The sequence below is a fragment of the Panthera pardus genome, unplaced genomic scaffold (genome assembly GCF_024362965.1).
Source record: "Panthera pardus isolate Hobbes unplaced genomic scaffold, ASM2436296v1 HiC_scaffold_19, whole genome shotgun sequence".
NCBI classification, from domain to species: Eukaryota; Metazoa; Chordata; class Mammalia; order Carnivora; family Felidae; genus Panthera; species Panthera pardus.
Window position 1 is genome coordinate 11,581,507 of NW_026526754.1, and position 25,414 is coordinate 11,606,920.

The 25,414-nt window shown below is 48.7% G+C and overlaps 2 protein-coding genes and 2 long non-coding RNA genes across 11 annotated transcripts in view; 3 read left to right on the forward strand and 1 right to left on the reverse strand.

Moving 5' to 3' along the window:
• PMFBP1 (polyamine modulated factor 1 binding protein 1) overlaps window positions 1-7,397 on the forward strand; it is a 51,179-nt gene extending 43,782 nt beyond the window's left edge. For 3 of the 7 annotated variants that reach the window (XM_053906612.1, XM_053906609.1, XM_053906613.1), the window contains 2 exons: window positions 772-1,010; window positions 1,581-1,833. In XM_053906612.1, the coding sequence (XP_053762587.1) occupies window positions 772-1,010; window positions 1,581-1,597 (256 nt within the window). In that variant the 3' untranslated portion in view covers window positions 1,598-1,833. Of the gene's footprint in view, window positions 1-771; window positions 1,011-1,580; window positions 1,834-2,044; window positions 3,943-7,056 lie in introns of those variants that run through there. The other 4 variants (XM_053906610.1, XM_053906611.1, XM_053906614.1 and 1 more) reach the window with 4 other exon arrangements.
• On the reverse strand, window positions 5,854-25,340 carry DHX38 (DEAH-box helicase 38). 2 transcript variants are annotated; one of them, XM_019455387.2, is made up of 27 exons: window positions 25,029-25,338; window positions 22,678-23,017; window positions 22,142-22,329; window positions 21,389-21,490; window positions 20,457-20,604; window positions 20,183-20,301; window positions 19,956-20,032; window positions 19,334-19,489; window positions 18,657-18,818; window positions 18,356-18,463; window positions 17,907-18,019; window positions 16,184-16,321; window positions 15,387-15,573; window positions 15,066-15,251; window positions 14,540-14,680; window positions 14,078-14,188; window positions 13,866-13,982; window positions 13,575-13,682; window positions 12,915-13,027; window positions 11,979-12,187; window positions 11,700-11,854; window positions 11,115-11,270; window positions 10,884-11,018; window positions 10,557-10,682; window positions 9,728-9,823; window positions 8,184-8,305; window positions 5,854-6,348 (listed from the first exon to the last, which is right to left on the reverse strand). In XM_019455387.2, the coding sequence occupies exons 2-27, from the start codon at window positions 22,998-23,000 to the stop codon at window positions 6,264-6,266; spliced, it is 3,681 nt and encodes a 1,226-aa protein (XP_019310932.1). In that variant the 5' UTR covers window positions 23,001-23,017; window positions 25,029-25,338; the 3' UTR covers window positions 5,854-6,263. The 2 variants fall into 2 exon arrangements, with proteins under 2 accessions (XP_019310932.1, XP_019310933.1); XM_019455388.2 differs by lacking the exon at window positions 21,389-21,490 and having other exon boundaries at window positions 25,029-25,340.
• On the forward strand, window positions 8,280-11,939 carry LOC128778178 (uncharacterized). The gene is made up of 2 exons (XR_008423550.1): window positions 8,280-9,641; window positions 11,656-11,939. It is a non-coding gene; the product is annotated as an uncharacterized LOC128778178 (long non-coding RNA).
• LOC128778177 (uncharacterized) lies at window positions 16,321-18,323 on the forward strand. The gene is made up of 2 exons (XR_008423549.1): window positions 16,321-16,940; window positions 16,974-18,323. It is a non-coding gene; the product is annotated as an uncharacterized LOC128778177 (long non-coding RNA).
• Window positions 25,341-25,414: the final 74 nt, after the last annotated feature.

Sequence of the window (25,414 nt, forward strand, 5' to 3'; positions counted from 1 at the left end):
GTTCTGTTTCACAAAGAACTCATTCTTAAGTGAACCTATTTGAAGGAAAACCATCTTTTAATAATAATAATAATGCAAATACTATTTGTCAGTTTCCTGTGTAAGACACTGATCTAAGTGATTTATATGTATTAACTTGTTTAATCTTCGTAAGAAACCATGAGTTCAGTACCATTAAAATCATAAAACCGTGAAAAACTGTCATGGGGGAAGAAAGAGAGGAACCCAAAGGCTAAATAACTCATGAATAGTAAATGGAAGAGCCAGAATTCCAACTCAGGAAGTCTAGTTCCAGAGCCCACTGTCACTCACTGCCCTGAGCATTGGTTTAGAGAAATATGACCATTTACTGAGCCACAGGAGATATGCTAAGTTCTTTCACCTCACCTACATTGCTGCCACCATTTCCTCATCTGTAAAATGGGGATAAGTTACTTGTCCAAGCTCTCAACAGAGCTGGGATCCCCTGTGCTCTCAACCTTCCAGGAAAGGAAGGCAAAAGAACCTGGACTTTGGCATCAGAACTGGATGAGAGTGTTTCCCAGGTATGGCCAGCCGGGACAGCTTGAGCACATGTGATTGTTCATAATAGCCTTCTGGCTCTTCAAATCCAATTTCTATCATTTGTCAAACTGGATCTTTCTATGAAGCACAGAACGCAGATCAGACTTAATTATCCCCATCTGACAGATAGGAAAACAGGCCCTGAGCTGACATGACACAGTGGCTCGGGAGTTGAAGCAGACTGAACATCCTCTGTCCTTTCCTCAGCCACCTCCACAATGTAATGGTCCATCTGCAGCAAGAAAACAAGAAACTGAAGACTGAGATAGAGGAGAAGAAGGTGAAAACCGGGCACCCAAGGCTATACACCAAAGCCCTAGGCCCGAGCAAAACGGAGCCCATACCAAAGGGAAAAGTGTGTGCCACCTTGGGCTGGAGGGGGATGTCCCAGGACATGAACCAAAGAATGGACATCACCAAGTTTGTCGGGATACCCCACTGTTCAGGTATTCTGCCATTTATCTTTTGCTCCTTATGTGATATCATCTCACTTAGTCCCATGGTTAAAAAAAAAAAAAAAAAACAATAGCAACAGCCTGATGCTATTTTTCAAGAGATCACTGCATTGGGAATTCAAAGTGGGAGCTGGGGGACAGATCTTTTGCTCAGCTACTCTAGACCAAAGATAATTGTTTCCTCATCTGTAGGGAGAAGAGGTAAGTGAATTAAGGCTCGTTCTGATCTAAGACTCTTTGACGATACCCAAGTGCATCATATGTCAGACCCATCCCTCTCCCTGACCCAGTCCCTTTTAGGAAGTGTAGGGACAAGGAGGGAACAGGCAGAATAGACATCTTCCTCCCATAGTATGTTCGGAAAACCCCAAAAGAGCGCCCCAGTCCCCTGTTCAGCCTGGGTCCACGGCTACCTTTTCTGTCACCTATAGACTCCATATTACCCCCAAGGGAAGAAGTCACCCCACAGCTGAGATGCCTGGCCATGAGGCCAGTCCTTGAGGAATCACCTCATTAGTTTCTCCTCAAATCAAGACTATCATTTCCTCCCTGTTCCCTCAGGTTCCTCATATTGCTAGAATCAGCACCTTTGCCCTGAGCATCATTTCCACGCACGTTTTTCAGAGGACAGTGATTTCCCGCCCCTCTCTCTTGGATCAGCTCTTATGGGAATGCCTCAAGGTCCCAGCCTATTTTGCAAGATGCAAACATTTTATTGAGTTTTGTCCACTTGCTGCAGTGGAGTGAGCATTGGAACCGTACTACCATCTCCAGACCCAAACTCTAAAATAAAAACATGAGCATAGCAGTGTCAGTGAGCTCTCGGCATCTTGCAGACATCTCTGCCCCCTCAAGCCCCCAGCAACATGTTCATCCTGTTTTCTTAGTATTCTAAAAGATACAGTCTCTCTCACATATATAGGGAAGCTCTAACTCCCAAAGCAAGCTTCTGGATTACCTGTATTAGTTTTTAAAACAAGAGATAATTAACTCCTTCTTTATTTCCATCTGTCTGCAATTTTAAGGAAAAAAAAATATCTAAAGACCTCAAAAAGGAAAGTGATCCTGAGACCCAAAAGAAAGGAAGAGAAATGAGTGATACATTTTCCAAATGGAAGAGGGAGAGAGAAACATCTGCTTTCTCCTTGGCCACCATATTCCATTTCTCCTTCTAATATTTTGTTTTTCTCCCCAGCCAGCTCAGTACAAGTAAAATTCCATTATAACAAACTCCAAGCACAACTAAACTATTTTATTGTGGCAAGATTTTGTTAAACGGAATATATGTCTGGAATATATATTCCTAGTCTGTAGGAGATTGACAGAAATAGCTACTAAGATAAAGTTAGAGAAAGAAATGAAAGAGCTTGCATCTTGGGGTGGAGGATAGGAGAAGTGAAGGAAGAAACCCACTTCCTTGGTAAGGGGTTGGTAAGGATTCTTAAATATTCTTGCCTCACTCCGCAGCCAAACAAAAGCCAAGAAAATTCATTCCAAATAGGAACCTGTTGCATAGAATGCACATGCCAATACCTGGGAAAAGCAAATACGAGAGGTGCAGTATGAGGCAGGAGTGACGGGCATCTCTGACAGTCTCTGCTGTGACAGTGTTGTTTGTTTGTTTAGGTTTATTTTTAACTATGTACCCCCATTGGGTTTAGAGTAAGGATATATTTCCCAGAGTAAACAAAGATTGAAGAATCTGGTACTAATGAAATGGTTTCCTGCTTCTACCCTGTAGCCCATTCACTCAAACAAAAGTTCAGTGTCGTTAAAATCCCTACTACAATCCACTAAAAAAGACATTTAGTCTCTATATTTATGTAAAGGTTTCAGGGGCGCCTGGTGGCTCGGTTGGTTAAGCGTCCGACTTCAGCTCAGGTCATGATCTCACGGTCCGTGAGTTCGAGCCCCGCGTCAGGCTCTGTGCTGACAGCTCAGAGCCTGGAGCCTGTTTCAGATTCTGTGTCTCCCTCTCTCTCTGCCCCTCCCCTGTTCATGCTCTGTCTCTCTCTGTCTCAAAAATAAATAAACATTAAAAAAATAAATTAAAAAAAAAAAGAAAACGTTACATATATTTTGGCCAAGATAATAATAGCTGGATACTTTTTTTTTTTTTTTAAAGAGAGGGAAAGTGAGAGAGAATCTCAAGCAGGCTCCACACCCAGCATGGAGCCCAACATGGGGCTCAATCTCACAATTGTGAGATCATGACCTGACCAAGATCAAGAGTTGGATGCTCAACTGACTGAACCACCCAGGCGCCCCAATAGCTGGGTACTTTGAATGTTGTACATTTTTTCAAAGTTATCTTTCACTTCCTGTGGGGTGACTACACCAGAGCATGGCAGGTAGTGAGTTACGGGGAGCAAAGGGCAGAGCAGGAAAACACAGATATGTCACCCTAGCCATCTGGCCCTTTGAGCCCAGCTAGGCAGGAGATCTGATGGGGTAGAGGAGTTGAACTTAGAGAAATGTAGTTTCTCTAAAGATAAGGCAAAGGGCAGGGAAGTTGAGTGTTGTCTAATTATAATTCTTTAAGAAATAACCAAAGGGGTTTCTAAAAGGTACTTTGAATAGCTGATATTAGAAATGGTCTCTGTAGGATATAGCGATGGTGGACACTTGTTCATTATAAATTTGTTCAAACGCATCAAATATGTACCACCAAGAGTGAAGCCTAATGTAAACTATGAGTTCGGTGGGATAATGTGTCAATGTAGGTTCATCAGTCGTAACAAGTGAACCACTCTGGTGGGATGTTGATGGTGGGGGAGGCTATGCGTGTGTGGGAGCAGTGGGTATATGGGAAATTTCTGTACTTCCGGCTCAATTTTGCTGCACACCGGAAACTGTCCTAAAAAGTAACCAAAAAAAAAAAAAAAATTAGTGCTTCAGCCACCCATTGAGAAGATGTCACTCAGATTCTGACATCTGGGCCCACAGAATCCTTTGCAACAGATTCTCTTGTATCCACCTGGAGTATAATTTTCTCCACTGAGCTGAAGAAACCCAGAGCAAACATCAGCCCCCTCAGGCTGTCTTACTAAAGGGAAGGAGAAGTTCATTGGCATCACCATGTTGCCCCATAAGCACTTGTCTTTTGAGCCTTCTCTCAACAGCCCAACTGAGGAGGAAGCTTCCTGCCATAGACAGGACCTTGCAAACAAGCTCTGGAGTCCCCAGAACGAACCCCCATCTCAGCCCAAGACCCACAACTGCTGACAGGTGTCTAAAGTACCATCAACTAGGCATTTAAGGATAGATGCCCATGACTGAGAGCAACAGGGGGCCCCCAGAAAGATGTCCAGTTCAACAGCCTCACTGTTCCTTCACACCAGGAGAAAACCTGAAAGCCAATCTCCAGAATCCCCCTCAGGGTTTTTGTCAAAGACATGCTTTTGTATCCCTGGGGGCAGAAATCAGTTATATCTGAGGAAGAGGTGGTAAGAATCAGAATATTAAAGTGGGAAGGAACTTTAAGGTGGATCTGAATAGAAAGCGTCCATAATTTAAAAGAAAATATTAGAGACAGAGGTCCAGACAGACTCTTGTGCAGAAGTTCCAACACCAAAACAGATTTGGGAAGCGCTGCTGGGGGGTGGGGAGCCTCCCCAAGCACCCTGTGGCACCTGTGTGTGGCAGGTGTCCTTGCAGGTGCTCCTTGTTTTTAAATGAGAAGTTTGGGTTGACCCATGGTTTTCATAATCTCTGGCTTCATGTTTGTGATCTAAGGAATCGGAAGGTAAGTTCATGACCAAGGTCACAGCCTGTGTGTTAATAACAAAGCCATTCACTGGAACCTCCATTTTCCCCCGTTCTTCTGCATCCCAAGCCCACGTCTGTAAATAGATCACATACCCAGCTTACTTCTTTCCACAGAGCAGGTAGACACCTTCTGCTAGCCCTTCAACTCGGTGCCATGATTAGAAGCCTTCCCAGAGGAGCAGCCAGAAGCCCTTTCTTCACTCCAGAGCCATGAAAAGTCCGTTTCTACCTGAATTCCCAATAAAGGCAGTTAGAGGTAAAAAGAATGGAAGTGGAGGTGGTAGCTGGTGCTGGCTGGCAAAGCCAGGCTTCCAAACTCATCTGTAAAATTGACTTAAATTTTAAATTCACATCCCAGGAACAAAGTGAGAAAGGGAATAGAAGTAATAGCAGCATGACCCAAGGGGCTGGAGCTGAGTGCTGGCCTGGGATCAAGGTGCTTCTGAGCCCCAAGCCAACCCCAGCAGTGATTCAGCCCCGACACAGAACCTTGCAACCAGCACACCCAGCAGAAGCCCAACCCCAGGGGATCACAAAATAAAGACCGTGCGTGATGCAAATACCCAAAGAGCCACCTCAGCAGATACAGGCTGCTTAACAAGAGAAAAGCTTAGTGATTTCAGTGCAAGGATCATCCTTTACACAAAAATCAAGAAGCAGTATGTTACACCAGTTTTGCCAATACAGCACCCTTACACACGCAGAGCAAACTTCTGCCATTCTGAGCAAGAGAGCAGCCAACCCACACCTGGGGAAGGGAAGAGGGCGCATGGCTACTCACCTCCCTCCCACTTGGCTGTTGGCCAGCCTCGTCCTGCCCACCAGCCCTGGGAACAGTGAGGCGCCCTCAGTTTGGCCCGCCTAGTGCCCCAGGCCATTATCTGTCCCTGCCAGCTGTGTCCCACCCTGCCAACCCTTTTCTAAGAGGACTGCCTGGAGAACAGAAATAAGGTGAGGTGAGATTTTAGAAGGAGCCACCTAAAGAAAGTCAAGTCGGCGTCTTGCCCATCTTCTATCATTATGTAATTTAGGGCAGCGAGGGAAAAAGGAACAGTCCAAAATGCAATAACATTTTACAAACAATAAATTTATTTCCAAATCCTGAATTATAACCAAATTACAATTCCCTGTAGGTCTATTTTGCTGCTTTACACAGAATTTTAAAAAACCATAGTTACGGCCAAGTCATTTATACACCAAGCGTCCCAGGAATGGTTTATTTGGACACAGTGGGTCTGGCCAGCTCTCACTGCCCTGGCAGCTCTCGCTGCTCCGTACCCTGACCTGCACCCCTGCACCAAGGAACTGCCACTCCCTCTGTTGTATAGCTGGCCCCTGCAGGAGCTTCCCTGGGGGCTGTGATGTACACAGACGAAAGTGCGCAGATGAAAGGGTTTTGTTGGCAGGCCCCGGATGCTCTGGCCACAGGGCTCAGGACTCAATACACGCTGCATCCTCTGCAGGGAGAGCCTCGGCTCAGAGCCCAAAGCGGGCTGGCGTGCGGCGTGGGGTCATGGGTTCCCCTTGCTCCTTCCGACCTGGAGTGTAGATTTTTGTAGACCTGGAGACACGGAAAGAGGGGTGAGGAATCACACTGCTACTCACGCCAACCAGGATGCACAGCACAGCAAGGAGCCTGAGGCCTTGCTCTTTCTGTGTGTGAGCAGGCTTTGGGGCTGAACGGTCTTCTCCCCCAGCACATTTCCCCCCTGCTGCCATCCCCATTTGTGATGGGGAGCACAGTAACAGCACCACCTGACTCTGATACCCACCAAGGACTGTTGGCAGGTAGATTTTTTAACAATTCCTTTCATGCCTCCCAGGTGAGCTATGGAAGCAGTCTTCCAGCCACCTCACCAGAAGGCCACTCCACCTTCTAATAAAGAATCTGGCTGGCCCTAGTCCCCAGTCCTGGGAGGTCATCTCTAAAACCTCGAGATTTCCAGAGGGATTGAGTGTCCCTGTTACACACGGTAACATCTGATAGTTTATCCTAACAAGAGGACTCAGGATAAGGGCTGGCCCAGCTAGAAAGACCAAGTACGTGGGGTGCCTGGGTGGCTCAGTCGGTTGAGCGGCCGACTTCGGCTCAGGTCATGATCTCGCGGTCCGTGAGTTTGAGCCCCGCGTCGGGCTCTGTGCTGACAGCTCAGAGCCTGGAGCCTGTTTCGGATTCTGTGTCTCCCTCTCTCTGATCCTCCCCCGTTCATGCTCTGTCTCTCTCTGTCTCAAAAATAAATAAACGTTAAAAAAAAAAATTTTTTTAAAGAAAAACCAAGTACGTGACCAGAAGGCTATACTTTGAGCCTCATGATATCAGCTCAGCCTCTATGGAAAGGAAGCTGGAGACTGAGTCAATCACATGGATATACACTCAACCATTCGTGACTATGTAATGAAACCCCAATAAAGCTCTGGACGCTGAAGCTTCCCTGGCTAGCAATGCTCTGTGCATACTATCACACACCAATGGGCCAGGAGGGTAATGTGGCCCCGAGGACAACGGAAGCTTCTCATTTGGGACCATCCCAGACCTCACTCTATGCATCTCTCCCTTGGTGCTGATTTGTAACCTTTGGCTATAATAAAATTGTAATCTCAAACACAGTACTTTCCTGAGTTCTGTGAGTTATTCTAGCAACTTATTCTAGCAAGTTATCAAATGGCGGGGGAGTCCATGCAGATCCCCAAATATGTAGCAAGTTGGTCAGAAGTGAGAGGGATCTTTAGCACACCCCAAGTTATAGCTGGTGTCTGAAGTAAAGGCAGTCTTTTTTTTTTTTTTTTTTTTTTTTTCAGAGAGAGACAGAGCGTGAGCAGGGGAGGGGCAGAGAAAGAGAGGGAGACACAGAATCTGAAGCAGGTTCCAGGCTCCAAACTGTCAGCACAGAGCCTGACACGGGGCTTGAACTCACAGAGTGCGAGATCACGACCCAAGCTCCAACTGGACACTTGACTGGCTGAGCCACCCAGGTGCCCCTGAAGTGAAGGCAGTCTTGTGGAGAACTATGCCCTTCACCTGTGAAGTCTGACCTAACTCCAGGCACCAGCAGACACAGAAGCCCAAGACTCTCCTCCCGTCTCCACATGATTTCCAAGCCCTAGCCTGTCGGTAGAGCTATAAGCCCTGCCTACTTCTCCAGCCCACCGCAGGCCTCAGTACAACGTGACAATGACCAGGAGCTGCAGATGTATCACTGCCCCTTGAGAGTATGTCTGGAACTCCTCCCATGCCTCCATGGAACCAGTCAACTTCTGTGACCAGCTCAGCTCCACACACTCAAATTCTCTTAGATCACCGGCCTGCATGGGGACCTGCTCAGTCTATCGGGCTGCTCCCCAGAGCCTCCCAGGGGCAGGCACCATCCCAGCCAGGGTCCCGAGGCCGCAGCCCACCTGACACTGCCCAGGGGGCTGCGCTTTTCTTGCTCCTGCCGGCGGGCTCGCAGCTGCTCCTCAGCCAGTGCCATCTCCTCCTCCATGGCAGAGGCTTCCTCTTTGGCCCGTCGGCGGTTCTCCTAGAAAAGGGAGGGCGAGGTACTGGGGACCACCACCAGCAGGTGGAGAGCCTTGTCCCACCCATCTCCCCACCACAAGCCAGGTGCCGTGTACACAGTGCCAGCTCCCAGAGACGGGGCCACGTGGCTCCCTGCCCCAACACCAAGGCCGTCTATTCTTTTGAGGCCGATTCGCTGATTCAAGACAGACACGACACGATTCAGTCCTAACCCTATCGTGTCTCAGCTCTCCACTCAATTCCGTAAGTACTTTCACTCTCTTACCAAGTTCACAGTAATGCCAGGAAGTACAAGAAATAGGGAAGACACGATCAGCTGGCTGGGAAGAACAGACATAAGGAAGGTGTGCACAGACCCAGTGTGGACAGTACAGACAAGAGAGGAAGGAAAGCCCCCCACAGTCTGAAGCCCTGAAGGACAGCTCGAGGCAGCAGCCATCCACGTACGCAAAGACCATGAGGAGGTGGAGTGGCAGGGAGACAATCTATCCTGGAGGGATCAGGCAGAACCACTGACCACTCTCAGCATCCCCAAAAGTGGGGCCACCAGCCCTTACGTGCTTCCTGACAGGATCTAAAAGGAAGTTCACAGCACTGCACGCATTTGTGCATCTTTGCCCAACACAGCTGAACCTGAATCTTATCAGGCTTTTGGATTAATTACTAGTTTACAGAAAGAACATGGGACAGAGGCACAAGTTAAACGCCATCACGAAAAGCAATTGGCCAAATACAGAAAATGGAATATTCTACAAGTGACCTAGTCTCTCCAAGTAATCAATGCCATAATAAAGAATGAGAACAGAGCACATTCTAGAACATAACACTTACACATATACCAACTAACTGTAACATTCAGATTCTGATTCAAGCAAATCAAATCATAGGAGTTTATCTTTGAAACAAAAGACAAAATATGAATAAGGACTGGAAGACATTAAGGATTAATTCTGAGTGATAATGGCAAAAAGGTTACATTTTAAAAACCAGTCTTTTTAGAGATGTTTACTCAAGTATTTATTGGTGAAATAAAGTGTCAGAGAGAGGCTTTAAAATTTTTTCTAAGAAAAAAAATTAGCGTATGGAGAAGAGGAGGAATAAGCCAAATAAGTCTGACCAACATGTTGAACATTATCGAGATTCGGTAAGGAATACATGACGGCTCCCTATACTGTTTTTTATACTTCTACGAATATTTGGACTTTTCAATAATAAGGTTTTTTTTAAAAGGCTCATCCGACCAAGCAACTGGAGCAGATGGGCGAAAACCTACCATACCAACCTGGCTCCATCACAGCTTTTATGTTTGAGAGAGAAGTAAGGAGGACAGGGGTCAGGTGAGGACGTGTCTTCAATCCCGGGCTGTGTGAAAAATGGGTCCCACGGGCAAACAGAACCTCCGTGGCGAGCGCGGGATGCTTACCTGCCGAGACTTTCCCGCCTGTTTGACGCTGTAGAACATGGGGCCCAGCTCCGCCAGCCACTCTCCATCCACAGCAGTGACACACTGCATGTACTCCTGCAGGCAGAAGGGTCACAAAGCGGTGGTCAGAGGAAGGCCAATGCTTTGGGCTGTCCCTTGCCAAGTAGTTCCACAATCGGGACCTACGTGGGAAGGGCCTGACTCCCAGCCCTGTGAGGCTGAAAAAGGCAGACATAAGCCCCAGACACTGGAATTTTAATCCTTTCTCCCAAATCCCTCCATACTTGAAAAAATGCCCCTCCCCCACGCCCAGTATCCAAGAGAAAAGGCCTAACCCCTCAGAAAGCCTTTTTTTTTTTTTTAATTTTTAAATGTTTATTTATTTTTGAGATACAGACAGAGTGTGAGCGGGGGAAGGGCAGAGTGAGAGGGAGACACAATCCGAAGCAGATTCCAGGCTCTGAGCTGTCAGCACAGAGCCCAATGTAGGGCCTGAACTCACAAACCATGAGATCATGACCCGAGCTGAAGTCAGACACTTAACCAACTGAGCCACCCAGGCTCCCCAGAAAGCCCTTCTAATGACACCAACAGGGGTTGCTCATCCCTGGCAGCAAGTAACAATCCTGCTGGCATAGCTGAGGTCACTGGCATCTGAAGGTTAATTCCAAGTAAGCATCCTCAAATCCTTTCAATTCGTCTCAAAGCAACACATGTGGCCTCAAGTCTCCCAGGCTCAAAGCTCACACAGGAAGGCAATGGAGGGTTACAAAGGCCCAGCCCAGCCAGGTAGGCCCACGTCAAGTGAACTGCGTCAGAGAAGACTCACCTTGGTGGTCATGACCAGCTCGTGATACACTATGTAGTCTGGGGTGTAGCCCATTCCAAAGAGGGAGCTGGTGGGGTGCAAGTGGCAGGGCATCCCTGTCCGGATATTCACATACTCCCCGATTCCCTAGGGAAGAGACACAAAAGGTGGCCACATCAGGACAATGCTGCTCATCTGGGCAGCCACTCCATCCCAGGTCTTGACAAAGGCCTTGGTGGGGAAAACCCAGGTCCGCAGGACTGTACAATGAGAATGAAAGAACTCTGTGCTGGTATGATTATCAGGCCAGGAAAGGGCCACAACTCCCTCAGGCTCCTCTGGGCTCACCTTGAGCTTGGCTGCCTGGTGGAAATAGGCAGCACAGATACACTTCCTGACGATGTCCCAGTCAGTGCCACACGAGGCCAGGCTCATCCGCTGCTGTACCATGATGTCCTTGAGCTGAGCCCGCACCTCCCGGACCTAGAGAAGGACACAGGGCAGGCAAGGATGAAGCCTGCCTCCTCCTGCCTCCCCGCCTCACCCCAACATCCTGCTTATCTGGGCGACTGCCCCCACCTTCCGCATGGCCTTGGCATGGATGAAATGATCATTACACCAGATGGTGGAGTAATTATTATTCTTCCACTGCAGGTAGACATTCAGGTAGGTCAAATGATCACTCTCGGGGACAGCAAACTTCTCCCGGATTTGATCACTCTCCTCCTCTCGGCCCTAGGAAGGAAAAAGGACCCTTACTGTAAGCACGGGGAGTCCAGGCCCACTGGGAGGATCCCGGAGCTTTTCACACTGTTACCTGCCTGCACGCACAGCTTTAAACACATCAGTGTGTTACCCTAACGATCCAGGGAAAATAACATAGCTTCTGACAAAACATCTACTCTAAAACGTGACAGCTCAGGCACAACTATACCAGACGATAAGAAATTTCCAAATCACCTGAAAACCACTGATCTAGCCCATGCTTTCCCCTACCCCAACCTGCTTAACAGAAAGCAGTAATACCACTCTTTGGAAACTCTGACTCCCATGCCTCCGTTTCATTTTAATGATACAGGAAGAAACCAGTCCTCTCTAACCCTTCCTCAAGCCGGTAAAGCCCCCTGCAGCTTCGAGGAGAGCAGAGGGGCCACCACCACCCACCTTGGGCCTGTAGAAGATGGCTGGCACCGAGAGCATGGACACAATGAGCAGGATCTCGGAGCTGCAGCCCATGTCACAGGACACGATGAGCATCTTGGACAGGGCCGGGTCCAGCGGGAACTCTACCATCAGCCGCCCAGTCGAGGTCAGCCCACCTGGGAGAGGAGCGAATCCAGACATTCGGTGGACACAGTGAAGTAAACGAGGAGCGAAACCGACCGCCAGAGCCCGTGAGCACCACCACCACCACCCCCGCCTCCAGCTCCCGGGGCTCGGCACCTGTGTTGTCCAGGGCCCCGAGGATCCAGAGCTGATACATGGAGTTGAGCATGTTGTCCTCGGGGGGCGGGTCCATGAAGTGGAACTGCAGCAGGTCCTGCACCCCGAGGGACTTCAGCAGCAGCACCACGTTGGCCAGGTTAGTCCTCTGGATCTCGGGCACCGTGGTCGTCAGGAGCTCGTTCTTGTAGGCGCTCTGGGTGTAGAGCCTGCCGGGAAGAAGACCACACACTGCTGCATCTACCGCCTCGGGGCCCAGCTGCCCGCGCAGGGGTCCCTGCAGTGGAAGACCCAATGCTACCCCAGCTTTGCCCTGCACCTGCACCCCACAGAGGTCAGTACGGAAGAAAGCCACAGGCAGGGAGGACAAGTTCTCATTTCTTCCCCCACCTGCCTTGTTCTCTCTGAATCCCAGATTTCCACCCATTCAAATCAGTCCTGCCAATTGACTCTTCTGCTGGAGTCTCCTACATATTTGTTTCATTTCTGGAACCAATGAGCCTGGGACGAGATTTATGGCTCGGTTTTGTTTTCTTTATGCTCTTCTGTATTTTCTCAATTTCTGTAGCGAATACGTTATTTTTTAAAACACGAAAATCAGAAAAAATAACTGCAGAAGTGTAACAGGAGCCATGATATAATCTGCTCAGACTTAGCCTGTGCGAGTCTTCAGGTGCAGGTACGTTCAACATGGGACTGCCTGACACCCAAAGCTGCTCAGACCTCCAAGCCATCTGGAAAGGCTACTCTTTGGCTCAGCAGCATATGAGGAGCAAACCACCAAGTGGCAGCCCCACCATCAGTCCCGAGCCTCAGGGATCCTAGGGCCAGCATCCCTCTGCTGGATCACAGTCCAATCCCCACTGCCCCAGCCTGGGCTCCACACTCAGCAATCCCAGCGCTGCCCCAGAGAGCAGGCTAGCACAGGGCTCCTACCTGAAACACTGACCTGGGCCCGTCCTGCCGGCTCGCCCTGACCTCTGGTTGGCATTGGCCTGGCTGATGGGATAGATCTGTAGAGCATCCATGCCAATCCTGGGGTTGAAGACCTAGGAGGGGACAATAAAGAGCTGATTAAGCATAGAGTAAGGGGAAAGGGGGAGGCAACCTTGAGACAAAGACAGACAAACCCTGGTTGCTACGCAGCACAGAGTACAGTGTTGTAGCAATGCAGACAGCCATCCTTTTTCCTTTTTAAGTAGGCTTCATGCCCAGTGTTGAGCCCACTACAGGGCGTGAACTCATGACCCTAAGATCAAGACCTGAGCTGAGGTAACAAGTCAGTCGCTTAACACACGGAGCCACCTTGGTGCCCTGGCAGCCATCCTTTTGAAACCAGAAACCTCAAGAAATTTCCCCACAAATACCAGCTCTGTGATCTGCACAGAGTTATTAAATCATCTAACTCATGGCGTTATCACAAAGATTAAGTCAATCAAGTGCACAGCAAAATCAGCACTCAAATGTTAGCCTCTTAAATCCAAGTCCATCCCTTGTTTAAGAGCTAAAGACCCAGGGCCTGCCTTCCCACCACCTACAACATTGGGTTAGCTTCAGGTGAAGGCCCAGGGCCCTAGTGCCTGTGTCGTTTCTTACCTTTAATTTGCAATAACCAGAGTCAATAACAAACATGATGCCATCGACAGTCAGAGATGTCTCGGCAATGTTGGTGGCAACGATACACTTCCGAACTCCATCTGGAGCCTAGAACCAGGCAGGATGTACAAAGAGGGAAGGCTGTAGGCCCTCGGGTAGGAAAGACTCCACAGGGCAAAGAGCACACCCCACCCCTGCAGGGAAAGTAACACCCTCTCTCTAGTCCTCCCTTGGGAGAATCCAGGAAGACCCAAAGGTGGGTACCCAAGACACATATTCTTGCTATCACACCTTCTGGAAAATTTTGGCCTGGAGGTCAGAAGGCAGCTGGGAGTAGATGGGCAGCACGGCCAAGGCAGGTGCATTCTCCAGTTCCTCCAGATGTTCCACAATCTGGTCTGAGGTCACCTGAGGGCACAGAGAGGAGCCATGAGATACCAGAGCCCCAAACTCCCATATGTAGGATCCTACCTGCTCATCATGGTCGTGACCAAGGCACGCACCTCAATGTCCTCTTGGCCAGGCATGAAGATAAGGATATCCCCGGGGGCCCCCGACAGGTGCACCTGTAAGGACTGCTTCACCGCGGCCTCCACGTAATCCTCCTGCGGCGTCTGCAACACCAGTCAGAGACATGGTCAAAGGGAAGCATAGAGAGAAATGTAGGTTGGACATCCCTCAGGAACTGGTGATCAGTCACTGGTATAGGGATAGAGCCAGTGGACTTTCAGGGCTACAGATGGGCCTGACTGCCCTCTCTGGGCCCTGCAATGCTACTCTAACGAAAGAATAAAACTAGACCTCCCCCGAGTACAGTCCTTTGTGTCTCAGACCTAGAGCTACAGAGTACCCCATCTGCCCCATGGTAACCCCAAAAACCTTTCCTGGCTCAGTTCCCTACCCCATGCCGTCCAACTGACTTCTCATCAGAGGTCAGGAATGGTTCAAAGAGGAGGCCTCAGTACCTTGCTGAAGAGAATGTCAACAGGGAAGGTACGACCAGGGATGTGGAAGATGGGAACATTCCCGAAAAAGGCAGCAAATTTCTCTGCATCCATAGTAGCCGATGTGACAATGAGCTTCAGGTCTGAGCGCCTAGCCACCACCTGAGAGAAGAGGTCAGTCCGAGGCTTCCCTATAGATTTGGAACCCTTGGCTCCCTCCCACCAATCTCAGCAACATTACTCCCAGATGAAACAAGCTGAAGCTGACAGATGGGCACATTAGATTCCTAACGGTCCTGAGGACCGAACCCATACAGCCACAGCCAAGAGAACCCGGAGTCTCTTGGCTGAGCAAGAACAGAATAAACTACAACCCAGGTCTCCACCTGGCAACCTGGAGGCCTCAGCAAACTCAGGCCTGTCAGAGACCCTCTTGGCTCCCCCAGGCGAGACCCCAGCCCACCCGGAGCACCTCAGTCATGAACTACCAACAGGGCATGCATCAAAGCCCCAAGAGTGCAGACAGACTGTGCCCCACAGCCCTCACCTCCCGCAGCAGCCCAAAGAGCACGTCAGTGTTGAGGGAGCGCTCGTGGGCCTCGTCCATGATGATGGCACTATAGTGATCCAAGTCTGCTTCCCGGAGGGACTCCCGGAGCAGGATCCCATCAGTCATGTATTTGATCAAGGTGTTTTCTGAGGTGCAGTCTTCAAAGCGGATGGCATAACCCACCTGAAAGTCAGGGAGAGACAGCTCAGAAGCTCTGGGCCCCAGCTCACTGCCCACATACCCCATGCTGGGCCCAGGCCTTAGGAAGTCAGCTCAAAAGGACGGAAGCTGTACAGATCAGCCCTCGTGCCCACTCACCTCCTCACCAAGGCTTCCTCCCATTTCTTCACTGACTCTCTTGGCCACCGACATGGCAGCCACACGCCGAGGCTGGGTGCACCCAATCATCCCATAGTCCGTGTAACCGTCTTCATGCAAGTACTGTGTCAGCTGGGTGGTCTTGCCGCTCCCTGTTTCTCCAACCACAATCACGATGCTGTTATCTCTACAAGGGAAAGAAGACGAAGGACAAATCAGGCCAGGCGGATGGCCACTTCCAATCCTCCAACAAGACGCTGCCACTTCCTATGCCTATGTCTGGCTATCCAAGGAGCATGCCTGCTTAAAGGCAGATTTCCCTGGGAAAACAGCCCCGAATGAAGACACCCCCTACAATGTCTAGAAGATGGTAAGGTTTAGAGGTGCTAGGTGGCTCAGTCAGTTAAGCATCTAAGTCTTGGTTTCAGCTCAGATCATGACCTCATGGTTTGTGAGATCGAGCCCCACATCGGGCTCTGCATGGACAGCACAGAGCCTGCTTAGGATTCTCTCTTTCTCTCTGCCCCTCCCTGCTCATGCCCCCCGCCTCTCTCAAAATAAATAAATAAAACATTAAAAAAAAAAGAAGATGGTGAGGTTTAAACAAACGAAATATAACAGAGCAAAGCCATTTTGCTTATTACTTCATGCAAAGTAGCCCAGGGTATGGAGGTCAGATAAGAAAAAATTCTTTCCCTTCTCTACCAGATGCAACAGCCCAAAGTAAAAGAGCTACTAAGTAAACACAAGGGACCCAAGGGACACCAAGTCAACAATGGAATTCCTAGACGAGTTACCTGATAATAGTGAGTAGCTCCTGCTGCACAGCAAAGATGGGCAGGTACTGCCTCTGCTCCAGAATCGACTTCTTTTTGGCAAATTCACTGCTAGCTTCACTCTTTTTCTTCATGTGATCCGCAAACTTCTGCTCCGTCCTGAGAACACACAGCAGCCTAAGCACCCTGCACAATTTCCCACACTGTTTTTCCTGACTGGGTTACTGTCCTTCTTCCTACACCCAAGAACAAGACCCACCTCAACAAGACGCAAGAAATCTTTGAGTCACTAGAGCAGCCAGGTGATCCAAGATGTTTCTCGTCTCCTCTGGCCTAAGGGACTAGAACTGCGGTCTGAGAACCATCATCCACAACATACCCAATATTCCCTAGGCAAAGAAAACTAAGTATGACTCAGAGGAGTTCAGGTTAACAAATGGGCCAGTTCTCTGCCCCAAAAAGCTCAACCAGAAGAGGAGCTGAGATCACCAGGTAATTATCTTGTACAGAATACCCAGCACAATGCTCAATGCTCGAAAGGCTAAATGGAGGAGTCATGGCTACAGAATCCTGACCAGGGTCAGACCTCCTCTCTTCTCCTGGCAGGACGGCATGGTCTGTAAAACTTCGTTTTCAAAGAATTGTGAGAAAAAACAGTCCCACTTAGTAGTGACCTCCAGCTTCTACTGAAAGCACACAAATATCTGACACATGTATACACGCCTAGACTCCAAAGAACTTTGTAATTTTCCCAAGACTGCAAAGAGAGAGCGGTTCAGTGCTGCCCAAAGAGTGCTGCACTCAAAGAGAGTGCGGTTCAGTGGGTGTCCACGTGTCTGCTGCCCGCCACTCTCCCAAGAGACCTGTCCCCCTTTCAGACCTCCCCCACACCCTGTCAGGCTTCCTATTCTAATTTCTCCATCACTCTCAGTCAGCTAACAATTAATGCCTACGGGATTACATTTATAAACTAACAAAGGCTGACCATCAGTACTGACTTCTCATTTGGGTTATTTCTCAGAGGGGTGCAGGGAATTATTCACTTGGATGCCAGTTCAGTAAGACTTCAGTATGTTCAAAGGATGAGATTCAAGAGGGACATTTGAGTCCAGCCATCTACCCAATGTGTGAACCCCAACAGGCAGCTATGTACCATCTGCTTAAATACCTCTATGAACAGGGAAGCCACTCCCTGGTAAAAACAATCTTTCCTATTTTCAAAACACTGTTAAAAGTGGTTCTTCCTTCCATTAAACTGAAATCTAAGGGGGCGAAGCCTACCTTCCAACACTGAACATCAGAAGTACACTTCAGCACCATGACTACGACACCAGGCTCCAAAGCTACAATGTCTGGGTCTGAGCATCGCTCCATTTACAGCTGGGTGACCTCAAACAAGTTACTTAACCTCCTGCGTCTCATCCTCTGCACACGAAAAATGGGAAGGAGAGCACCTATCTCGTGGGATTGTCGTTGAGAATTCAGTCAGTATCTGTGAGGCATTTAACGCTGACAGGCACTGAGGTCACTCCTATAGCAGTAGTAGTGGTGGTGGCAGGAATAATATCTAGGAAAAGCTGAAGATGGTAGAAGAGAGACCAGGAGGAAAGGATGAGAACAGACTAGAAGATCCAAAGTGACCTAATTTTTCTGTTCATGAGCCACAAATTCTCTCAGTTCCCCAGCAAGTGTCCTTGAGGGCCCCAGGCCCAGGAGACAGCCCACTGCCGACCAAGACTCCTACCTATAGTCCACTTTACCGTCTTCTGTCAGCGCTTTATCGGGCTCTTCCTCTTTTTTGACACCCATTATATCTCCCAGCTTGGTTCCAGCCAGTTCCCAGTGTTTGTGTTGAGCCTAAAAAAAATACGGAAAGTCTGCTCCATCGTGTAACACGACTGTGGTCCATGGAAAACCAATCCCACTTGCACAGGAGGCTCCATCTAGCAGGTGGTAAATTCCCACAAAGCCGCAGTGGCCCGGCGCCCACATTCCCTTCTTCTACCTCAAGCCACCAGAGCATCGGGCCCTGTGGTTGTCTTAACAAAGGCCTTGGTGGAGGAACACGAAGCCCTCCTCCAACAGCTGGTTCTTGCTGTGTGAGTGTCCTCAAACTTCCAAGAGGACCTCTACCCGTGAGATCTCATGCAATTTCTAAAAATTGTCCCAGGCCCCAAAGGACAAGAAACCAACCTTTTTGCGTTCCTTCTGCTCCCTGTGCTTCCGCACTGTTTGACTGCCTTTCCGGGCAATAATGGCCAGGTCAGAAGTAGCATCCTTAACTGGAATCACAGGCTCTGGCTGTAGGTTAGGGAAAAAGAGGAATTCTCCACTGATCGTTACATTCAACAGGAAGGTCCAGTTCATGACAGCCCTAATAAATGAAAGGATTTCTATCCTATTGGGATGGGGGCTTTTTTTTCCTCTTTTTTTTCCCCCCACTCTCAGCTCAATTCTATCTGAGCTTTCTTCTCTCAGGCCCCAGCGGCCTCACCTGCTTGGTGAAGACGATGCGTCCATCAAGGAAGGGAGGAACCAGGTTGTGCACCATCAGATGCACCTTGGCTGCGCTGTCCTCTTCAAAGTCTTCGTCCACCTCTAGCCGATGGACCACTCCACTGGTGAGCATGCGGTTGGTCTCCCAGCGCTCGTTATCCTATGAGAACACAACGGGGGGCCGCGCTCAGACTGAAACCACAAGGCATCTGAAAGGTCACTGGGAGAGTCCACACATCAAGTCCTGAGAGAAGGGCCACGCGAGGCCTGGGCCGTAGACGTGTCACAGGCCTCTGTACTCTGTGGCTCCTAAGAAAGAAAAGTGACTGATCCCAAACCACCGGCGACATTTTTTCCAAGCAGCAGCCCTTTATGTGTGAGTCAGAACCTCTATACGGACACACAAATGGCGAGCGTCCGCGGCCCCACTCAGAGACACAAAGAACACCCTACTAGTTCCCATCCCAGCACGGAAGGAGGACTACGAGAGAGAGAGGTTAGGAGATAACTACTGAAAGGCTCTACGCCCACCCTCCTCAGACTCTAGAGGCACAGCGACACCCAATACTTCAGCGACAAGAGGCCAGCTGCGCTGCCACCATGTGCACAAAGCCCACACTTCTCCCACATGCCCAACACCAGCCGGGTTCACTCCAGCTACCGCCAGCAGCCCACCTCATTGATCTGCCTCCGCTGAGCAGAAATGCGCTTCTGCTTCTGTTTATGTAGGTGCTGCTCCCGCCTCCTCACATAGTCCTCGGAGGAGTAGGCCAGGGGGTTGTGGAACTCATCGTATCCCTCATCCATCATGTACCAGTCCCGGTCAGCTTGCTGCAGCGATGTGACAGAGCGGTGAAAACAAGGAAGAGATCGAGTTTATGTGCAAGACAAGACCAGAGGGGAGGTGTCTGGTGAGAAGTCACTGGTGTGGTGGAGCAATGTTTGTGGGAGGTGCAGGAGGAAGACCATGTGCTCTAGGACGAGCCATGTGGAGGACACAGGCGGGGAAGGACTATGTGGCCGCCCATCATGACGGCACTTCTTACATTCACCACACGGTGGCACCAACGCTTAACTAAAACAGGTCTGCCAGTGGCAGGTGAGAAGTTTCACAGAGGAGCCTGTGCCTCTGGAGAGACTCCGAGGCTTCGGGACTGAATCCAGCTCGGCTCTAGAGACTGTCCAGTGCTAACTGCCCTCATGGAAGTCCAGTTCCACTAGAGCGTCACTTGTGGCCCATTCACCCATGGAGGTCCACCACTCCTCATTCGGTGCCTCAAAGACATAAGGTTTTTACCCTCTGGTCATCTTCCCACTGCTGCCGTTCCTCTTCTGTGTCAAATGAAATTCCTTCTTCGCCATCCTCCCGTCTTCCTGAAGGAGAACACGCAGCAGGTCAGTCCAAACACCCCCAGCCCCACCAAGAGCCCTGCAAAGCCGCACAGCTCCAGAAGCACAGCTTTGCTCAGCCTCACTGGGACAAGTGATCCCGCTTCCCTGTCCCCCTCCCTCCCCCTGCCTTACCTCGGCCCCTGGACAGACGGGGTGTGGACCCCAGGTGTCTCCTGTCATCGGCCCATTCGTTGTATTTGTAGGATGGGGTTGGCAGAGGTGTGTCATCTGAGTACCTGCTCCTCACGGACCTGGGAGACCGTGTAACCAGCATCACTAAGTCACTAAGCTGAGACATGTTCCCCAGCTGCCATCTGTTCCCCCCAGCCCAGATCCCTTTGCCCTCATCACGTCCACCCTTTGCCACCCACCCAGAGAAACTGGGCTGCTCTGCCCAGAACATCACCTATCGCGATCTCGACTGGATTGCCGATGGCTCCGCTCAGAATCTCGATAGGAAGGTGTCGGGGAAGGCGATTCCCACTGCGAGCGCCTTGAGGAACCACAGCCACTGTCCTCTTCCTCCCAGGTAGACCTTGAAGGGGTAGCTGCATCTGGGGCAACAAAGAACACATCCACCGGAAACCTCTAACTTCACCGGGACACGGCTCTAGGGCTATCAGCAAAAAGTGAATTCCCCAAATCTCTTTCTTTCACTATCGATAGACTTGATATCTACTTGTAACACAATCTTGACAATTTTTAAGGTATCTGGATTTTAATAGGCCAGTTTTCACGTATTTATAACACTTTTCTTTTTTTTAATGTGTTTACAACATCTTGAAGAATATCCAATTTCTCTCAGCAAACATACTCCTCTTGAATATAAACAACTTTTTTAAGTTTATTTATTTATTTTGAGTGTGTGTTGTGTGTGCACAAGTGGGGGAGGAGCAGAGAGAGAGAGAGAGAGAGAGAGAGAGAGAGAGAGAGAGGATGAATCTCAAGCAGGCTCCACACTGACGGCACAGAGCCCGATGCGGGGCTCGAACCCATGAACCGTGAGATCATGACTTGAGCCAAAGTTGGATGCTTAGCCAACTGAGCCACCCAGGTACCCCTAAATAATTATTTTTAATCAATTCTTCTGTTCCCCAGCTCCCTATTCTTTCCTGCCATTTGGAAAACTGGCCATTCAGTCCACTGGCCTACCAACTTAGAGGAGCATATCCGTCTCAACAGGGAGGTCCAGGGCCTTCCAACCTGACTCAGAACCAAGTAGTCCAAGAAGTTCATAGTGGAACCAGCAGTTGACTCTGCCCACGGCATATCAACTGAGGACGCTGCCTTGTATACACTGACCCCTGACAAATCACCACAAGCAACGGCTCGGTCTACCTTTAGGTCGGTGTCTCGGGCTCTCCGGTTCATTTCTTCTGCTGCGCTCTGACCCTCCATCCCGCTCAGATCTGCTGCTGTGTCTGCTTCTATCCCTCTCATCTGTCAAGAGCCACGTGCAGAACTTAGAAAATGTGTGTCCCATCCTAACTTCCACCCATCTTCACCCTAGAGAAAAGACAGGCCTTCCCACTCACTCACAGGTGCAACCTGCACTGCTCTAATGCGATCCATGGGCTCCTGAAACTCACATATCCCCATTCTTTCAGGGGGAAAAAATAGTTACTGGCTACAAAGTTTCAAACTCACAGTAACAGTTATTTTCCTGCAAGAATTCAAAAAACAATAGTTATAAGTCTACAATGAATAGCTGTTAATGGTTACCAGTCTATAAGCTATAAAATTTAAATAATACTGAGCAAAGCCAGCGTTGGATTCTATGTCCAGCTTTGCTTCACAGCACTGTCCTTTCTCTGTCACCAACACCACTGTAAATTCTGGTTTCTTATACACACTGCCTGGTATCGCCTTTATCACCAATTTTCATAATTAAATGAGAACTACACACTCAAGCCAAGCAGCTATGCTGCAAGTGACAGTTCTTAAACAGCCTGCTATTCCCAACCCCAACACTATCAACACCAACAGGGCTCCCTAATTATCAGGCATTAGAAAAACTCCTGCAACAGGAAAGAAGCTGACATGTCCGCTCAAATGCTTACTGGGCTATAGGAACTAGGCTGGGCTGGTTACCTCTGTCTCTCTTGCGGTCAGAGTCTCGATCCCGTGATCTCTCTTTCTTCCGATCCTTTTCTTCTTTAGACGAGGCATAGACGCCATGTTCCCGCCGCTCCCGCTCTCTCTGCCGACTGCGTTCCCAAAACTCTTCACTCACACCACCAGGATGGGATGGAGTCTCTACCCGAGCAGATCGATAATGCCTGAAACAGAGAGGACAAGTGGTAAAAGGCCCCTCCTTAGGAGAAAAACCTTGCCCCCAAAGGGGGGCTGGCTGGGTGGCCTGACCTTTTCCACTTAATCTCCTTACAGGCTTACTGATAGCAACAACCCAAATCATTTCTAATCTTTATGCTCTAGTCTTTAGTCACCTTTGAATGTTCCCCACACATCTGAAGAAAATATCAGTTCCTATCTACTTCAATACTACAGAATCATAATAAAACCATAAAGATCTATATGTCCAACAAGAAAACAGAAATCAACATGGGATGTTATTCCCTGGCCTCCATTCTCATTCCCTTTTGGTCAACCCATCCAAAAGCCTTTACCTGTCTTTTCGGCTATGTCGGCCAGCTTGGTCACTATCTTCCTCCTCAGCATCTCTCTGGTCATCTTTGCTCTCTTCCCAGTCCTTGTAGGAAGAGATTCTGGACTTCTTCTTGTCCTCTCCATCGTCCTTCTCCTCTCGCTCCCTTCGTTTCAGGGAAGCCAACAAGTCCAGTCCCAGCAAGGAAGGACGGGGGGCAGGGGCCTTGAAGACATGCTGCTCACTGGCTGCACTTTTAGTCTTACAAATAAGACCACCAACCTGAGAGTCCAGATCAGTGCCTTCCAATCGATGGATCGAGGCATCCTCGCTGGTGTCCTCCATGACAGGCTCTGGGATTTCTGTGGAAGGAAGACAACCCATTTTGTATTGGATATAAAAGGAGAAAAGGTATAGCTCTGCTATATCCCAGGATAACTGAAGTTACAGGGATATTCAGGGAGTTAACCTCCCCATCAAGACCAGGATTTGCTTAGCTACCTCTTGCCAAAATCTTTCCATTATGTCACTGACAATCTCAAAAGATCCTCCTACTCCCACTCTGATACACATCAGAAACAGAGACACACATTCACACACCCACCAAACACCGGGATCCAAGAGGATACCAGGCAAGCACAGTCCTCACGAAGGACACTTACTAGAACATGATGGCATCTAGAAAGGAACTGTAGGGGAAATACCACTAGATTTGAAGTCAGAATCCTCAATTAGAATGCAAGCTTTTGATATTTTCTACTTGTATGATTGTAAGCAGATAATTTAATATTTGGTTAGGCATAATTTCTGTATCTGTGAAACAGAAATATTTTTTGCTTTATTTAGTCCACGGAATTATTATAAGAATCCCACAAGAAAGTGTACGCGAAAGCTCTCTGTAACCATAAAGCCATACATAAAAGTAACTGTCACGTTATTTTATTTGCCATGCTTCTCTGTACTAATTGGGGCTCAACATTTTCTACATGAGCCCTTCTACCTCTCCCTCCCTTTAAACTACAGATACAGCAGAGTAGACATGCTGGGGTATAAAGCTACCATATACTATGTGATCCATATACTAGTGGATTTTTTTGGACCAGTTGTGTTTTGTAGAAAAGAATTACCTCACGGCAGTTGGGATCTTGTTTAATAACAATCCATGTTCACCAAAAATATTAACGAGAAACACTAGGTTATGAAATGGTTTCCTGAAAACTATTAAGGTGATTATAAGATTTTCTGACACTCAACGTGTATCAAATTCATTCCTCTTTACATCCCATTACACACCAACCACTTACAAACATACACCGATTCTAGGTGCTTGGATAATTCTCCTCTTTCAACAAGTCAGTGAAGCAAAGGAACTGTCAAGGTGTAGGGTACCACCAGAATCCAGGATGTTTTGCCCAGTTCTAATTAACATGCATGGCTCTACAGAGAAATATTGCCAAACATAATATCAACACAGACACAAGAGTTGCATTTTGAAAAATGCCATCAGGCAGAAGAGAAAAGACAGAGCTGCATATTGGTGACTTCTGTGCATGTGAGGAAATCTAAACAGGAAGGTAAACATATATATGCTATGCTCAACAGTAGCATGAACTAAAAAATATACTCCTAGGATGCCAAAGAGAACCTTGTCTATCTTGCTATTACTACAGCCAGCACCTAGTGAAATAAAGTTTGCTGAATAAATGAATGAATGAATTTAAACTGATTAATGGAGAACAGGAAAACAAACATATCTAGAGACAGCAAAGGAAGATCCCAATAGCACAAGACGAGGAGTCTGATAGGACTTAACTAGCTTATGAGAACAAATAAGGAATTAAAAGGACTGGATTCTAGAGAATGATTAGTGACAAAGAAGCCAATTAAGAATAGAAAATTTAGAAAAACTAGATTTGCTCATTCAACAATTTTTCATCGAATACCTTCTGTAACACAATCACTGTTCTGGGCAATAGGAAAAGAACAAAGAACAAAACAGGCAAAAATCCCGCCCTCTTGGAGTTGACATTCTAGTAGAGGAGATCACATACTAAAGATACCACTATGACAGAGAAGAAAGACACAAGGAGCCCTACTTAGGCTCGGCCTCTGCTTGGGAGGGGGCCAATGCAGAGGCCTAAAGAAGGGTGCAGGATGACCCCTGGGCAGCCAGGCAGCAGTATCTGACCAGATCAAGGAGAAAGGACAGGACAGCCCGGACCGGTGCAGCATCCCAAGGGTAAGAAAGGCAAATTGGGTGACAGGGACGAGACCGCAAACTCGGACCGGAACCTGAGCGAAGGACCCATATCCGCCGCTTGGAGCTGCCGTAATTGGCGAAGGGCAGGTCAAGAAGAAAGAAAGGACACTCACCTCACCAAACCCGACTCTTGGGACCTCCTGTCCCAGATTTCGGGGCGCCGGCACCGCCACTCCTCACTCAGATCGCCTCAGAAAGCCAATCCCAAACCTTGAGCGCGGCCATTATTGTCCCATAATACCCTGCGCGATCCCCTCTATCCGTCCAGAGATAACCATCGAGAGCAGCCCGGAAACCGCCAGTTCCTGGCGCCAAGTGTGGTATAGAAAGCAACCAAGCACTCAACGCTAGAGTATCCTCCTCTGGAACCCTCGTCAGAGACATTTCCGAGGCTCATCGCGACCAATCATAGTTAGCCTGAAAGGCGAGGCCCCGCCTCGGCTCTAAGAAGAAAGGGAAGGAGGTCGGTCATGTTTAATAAGGGCGGAAGTGACGCTCG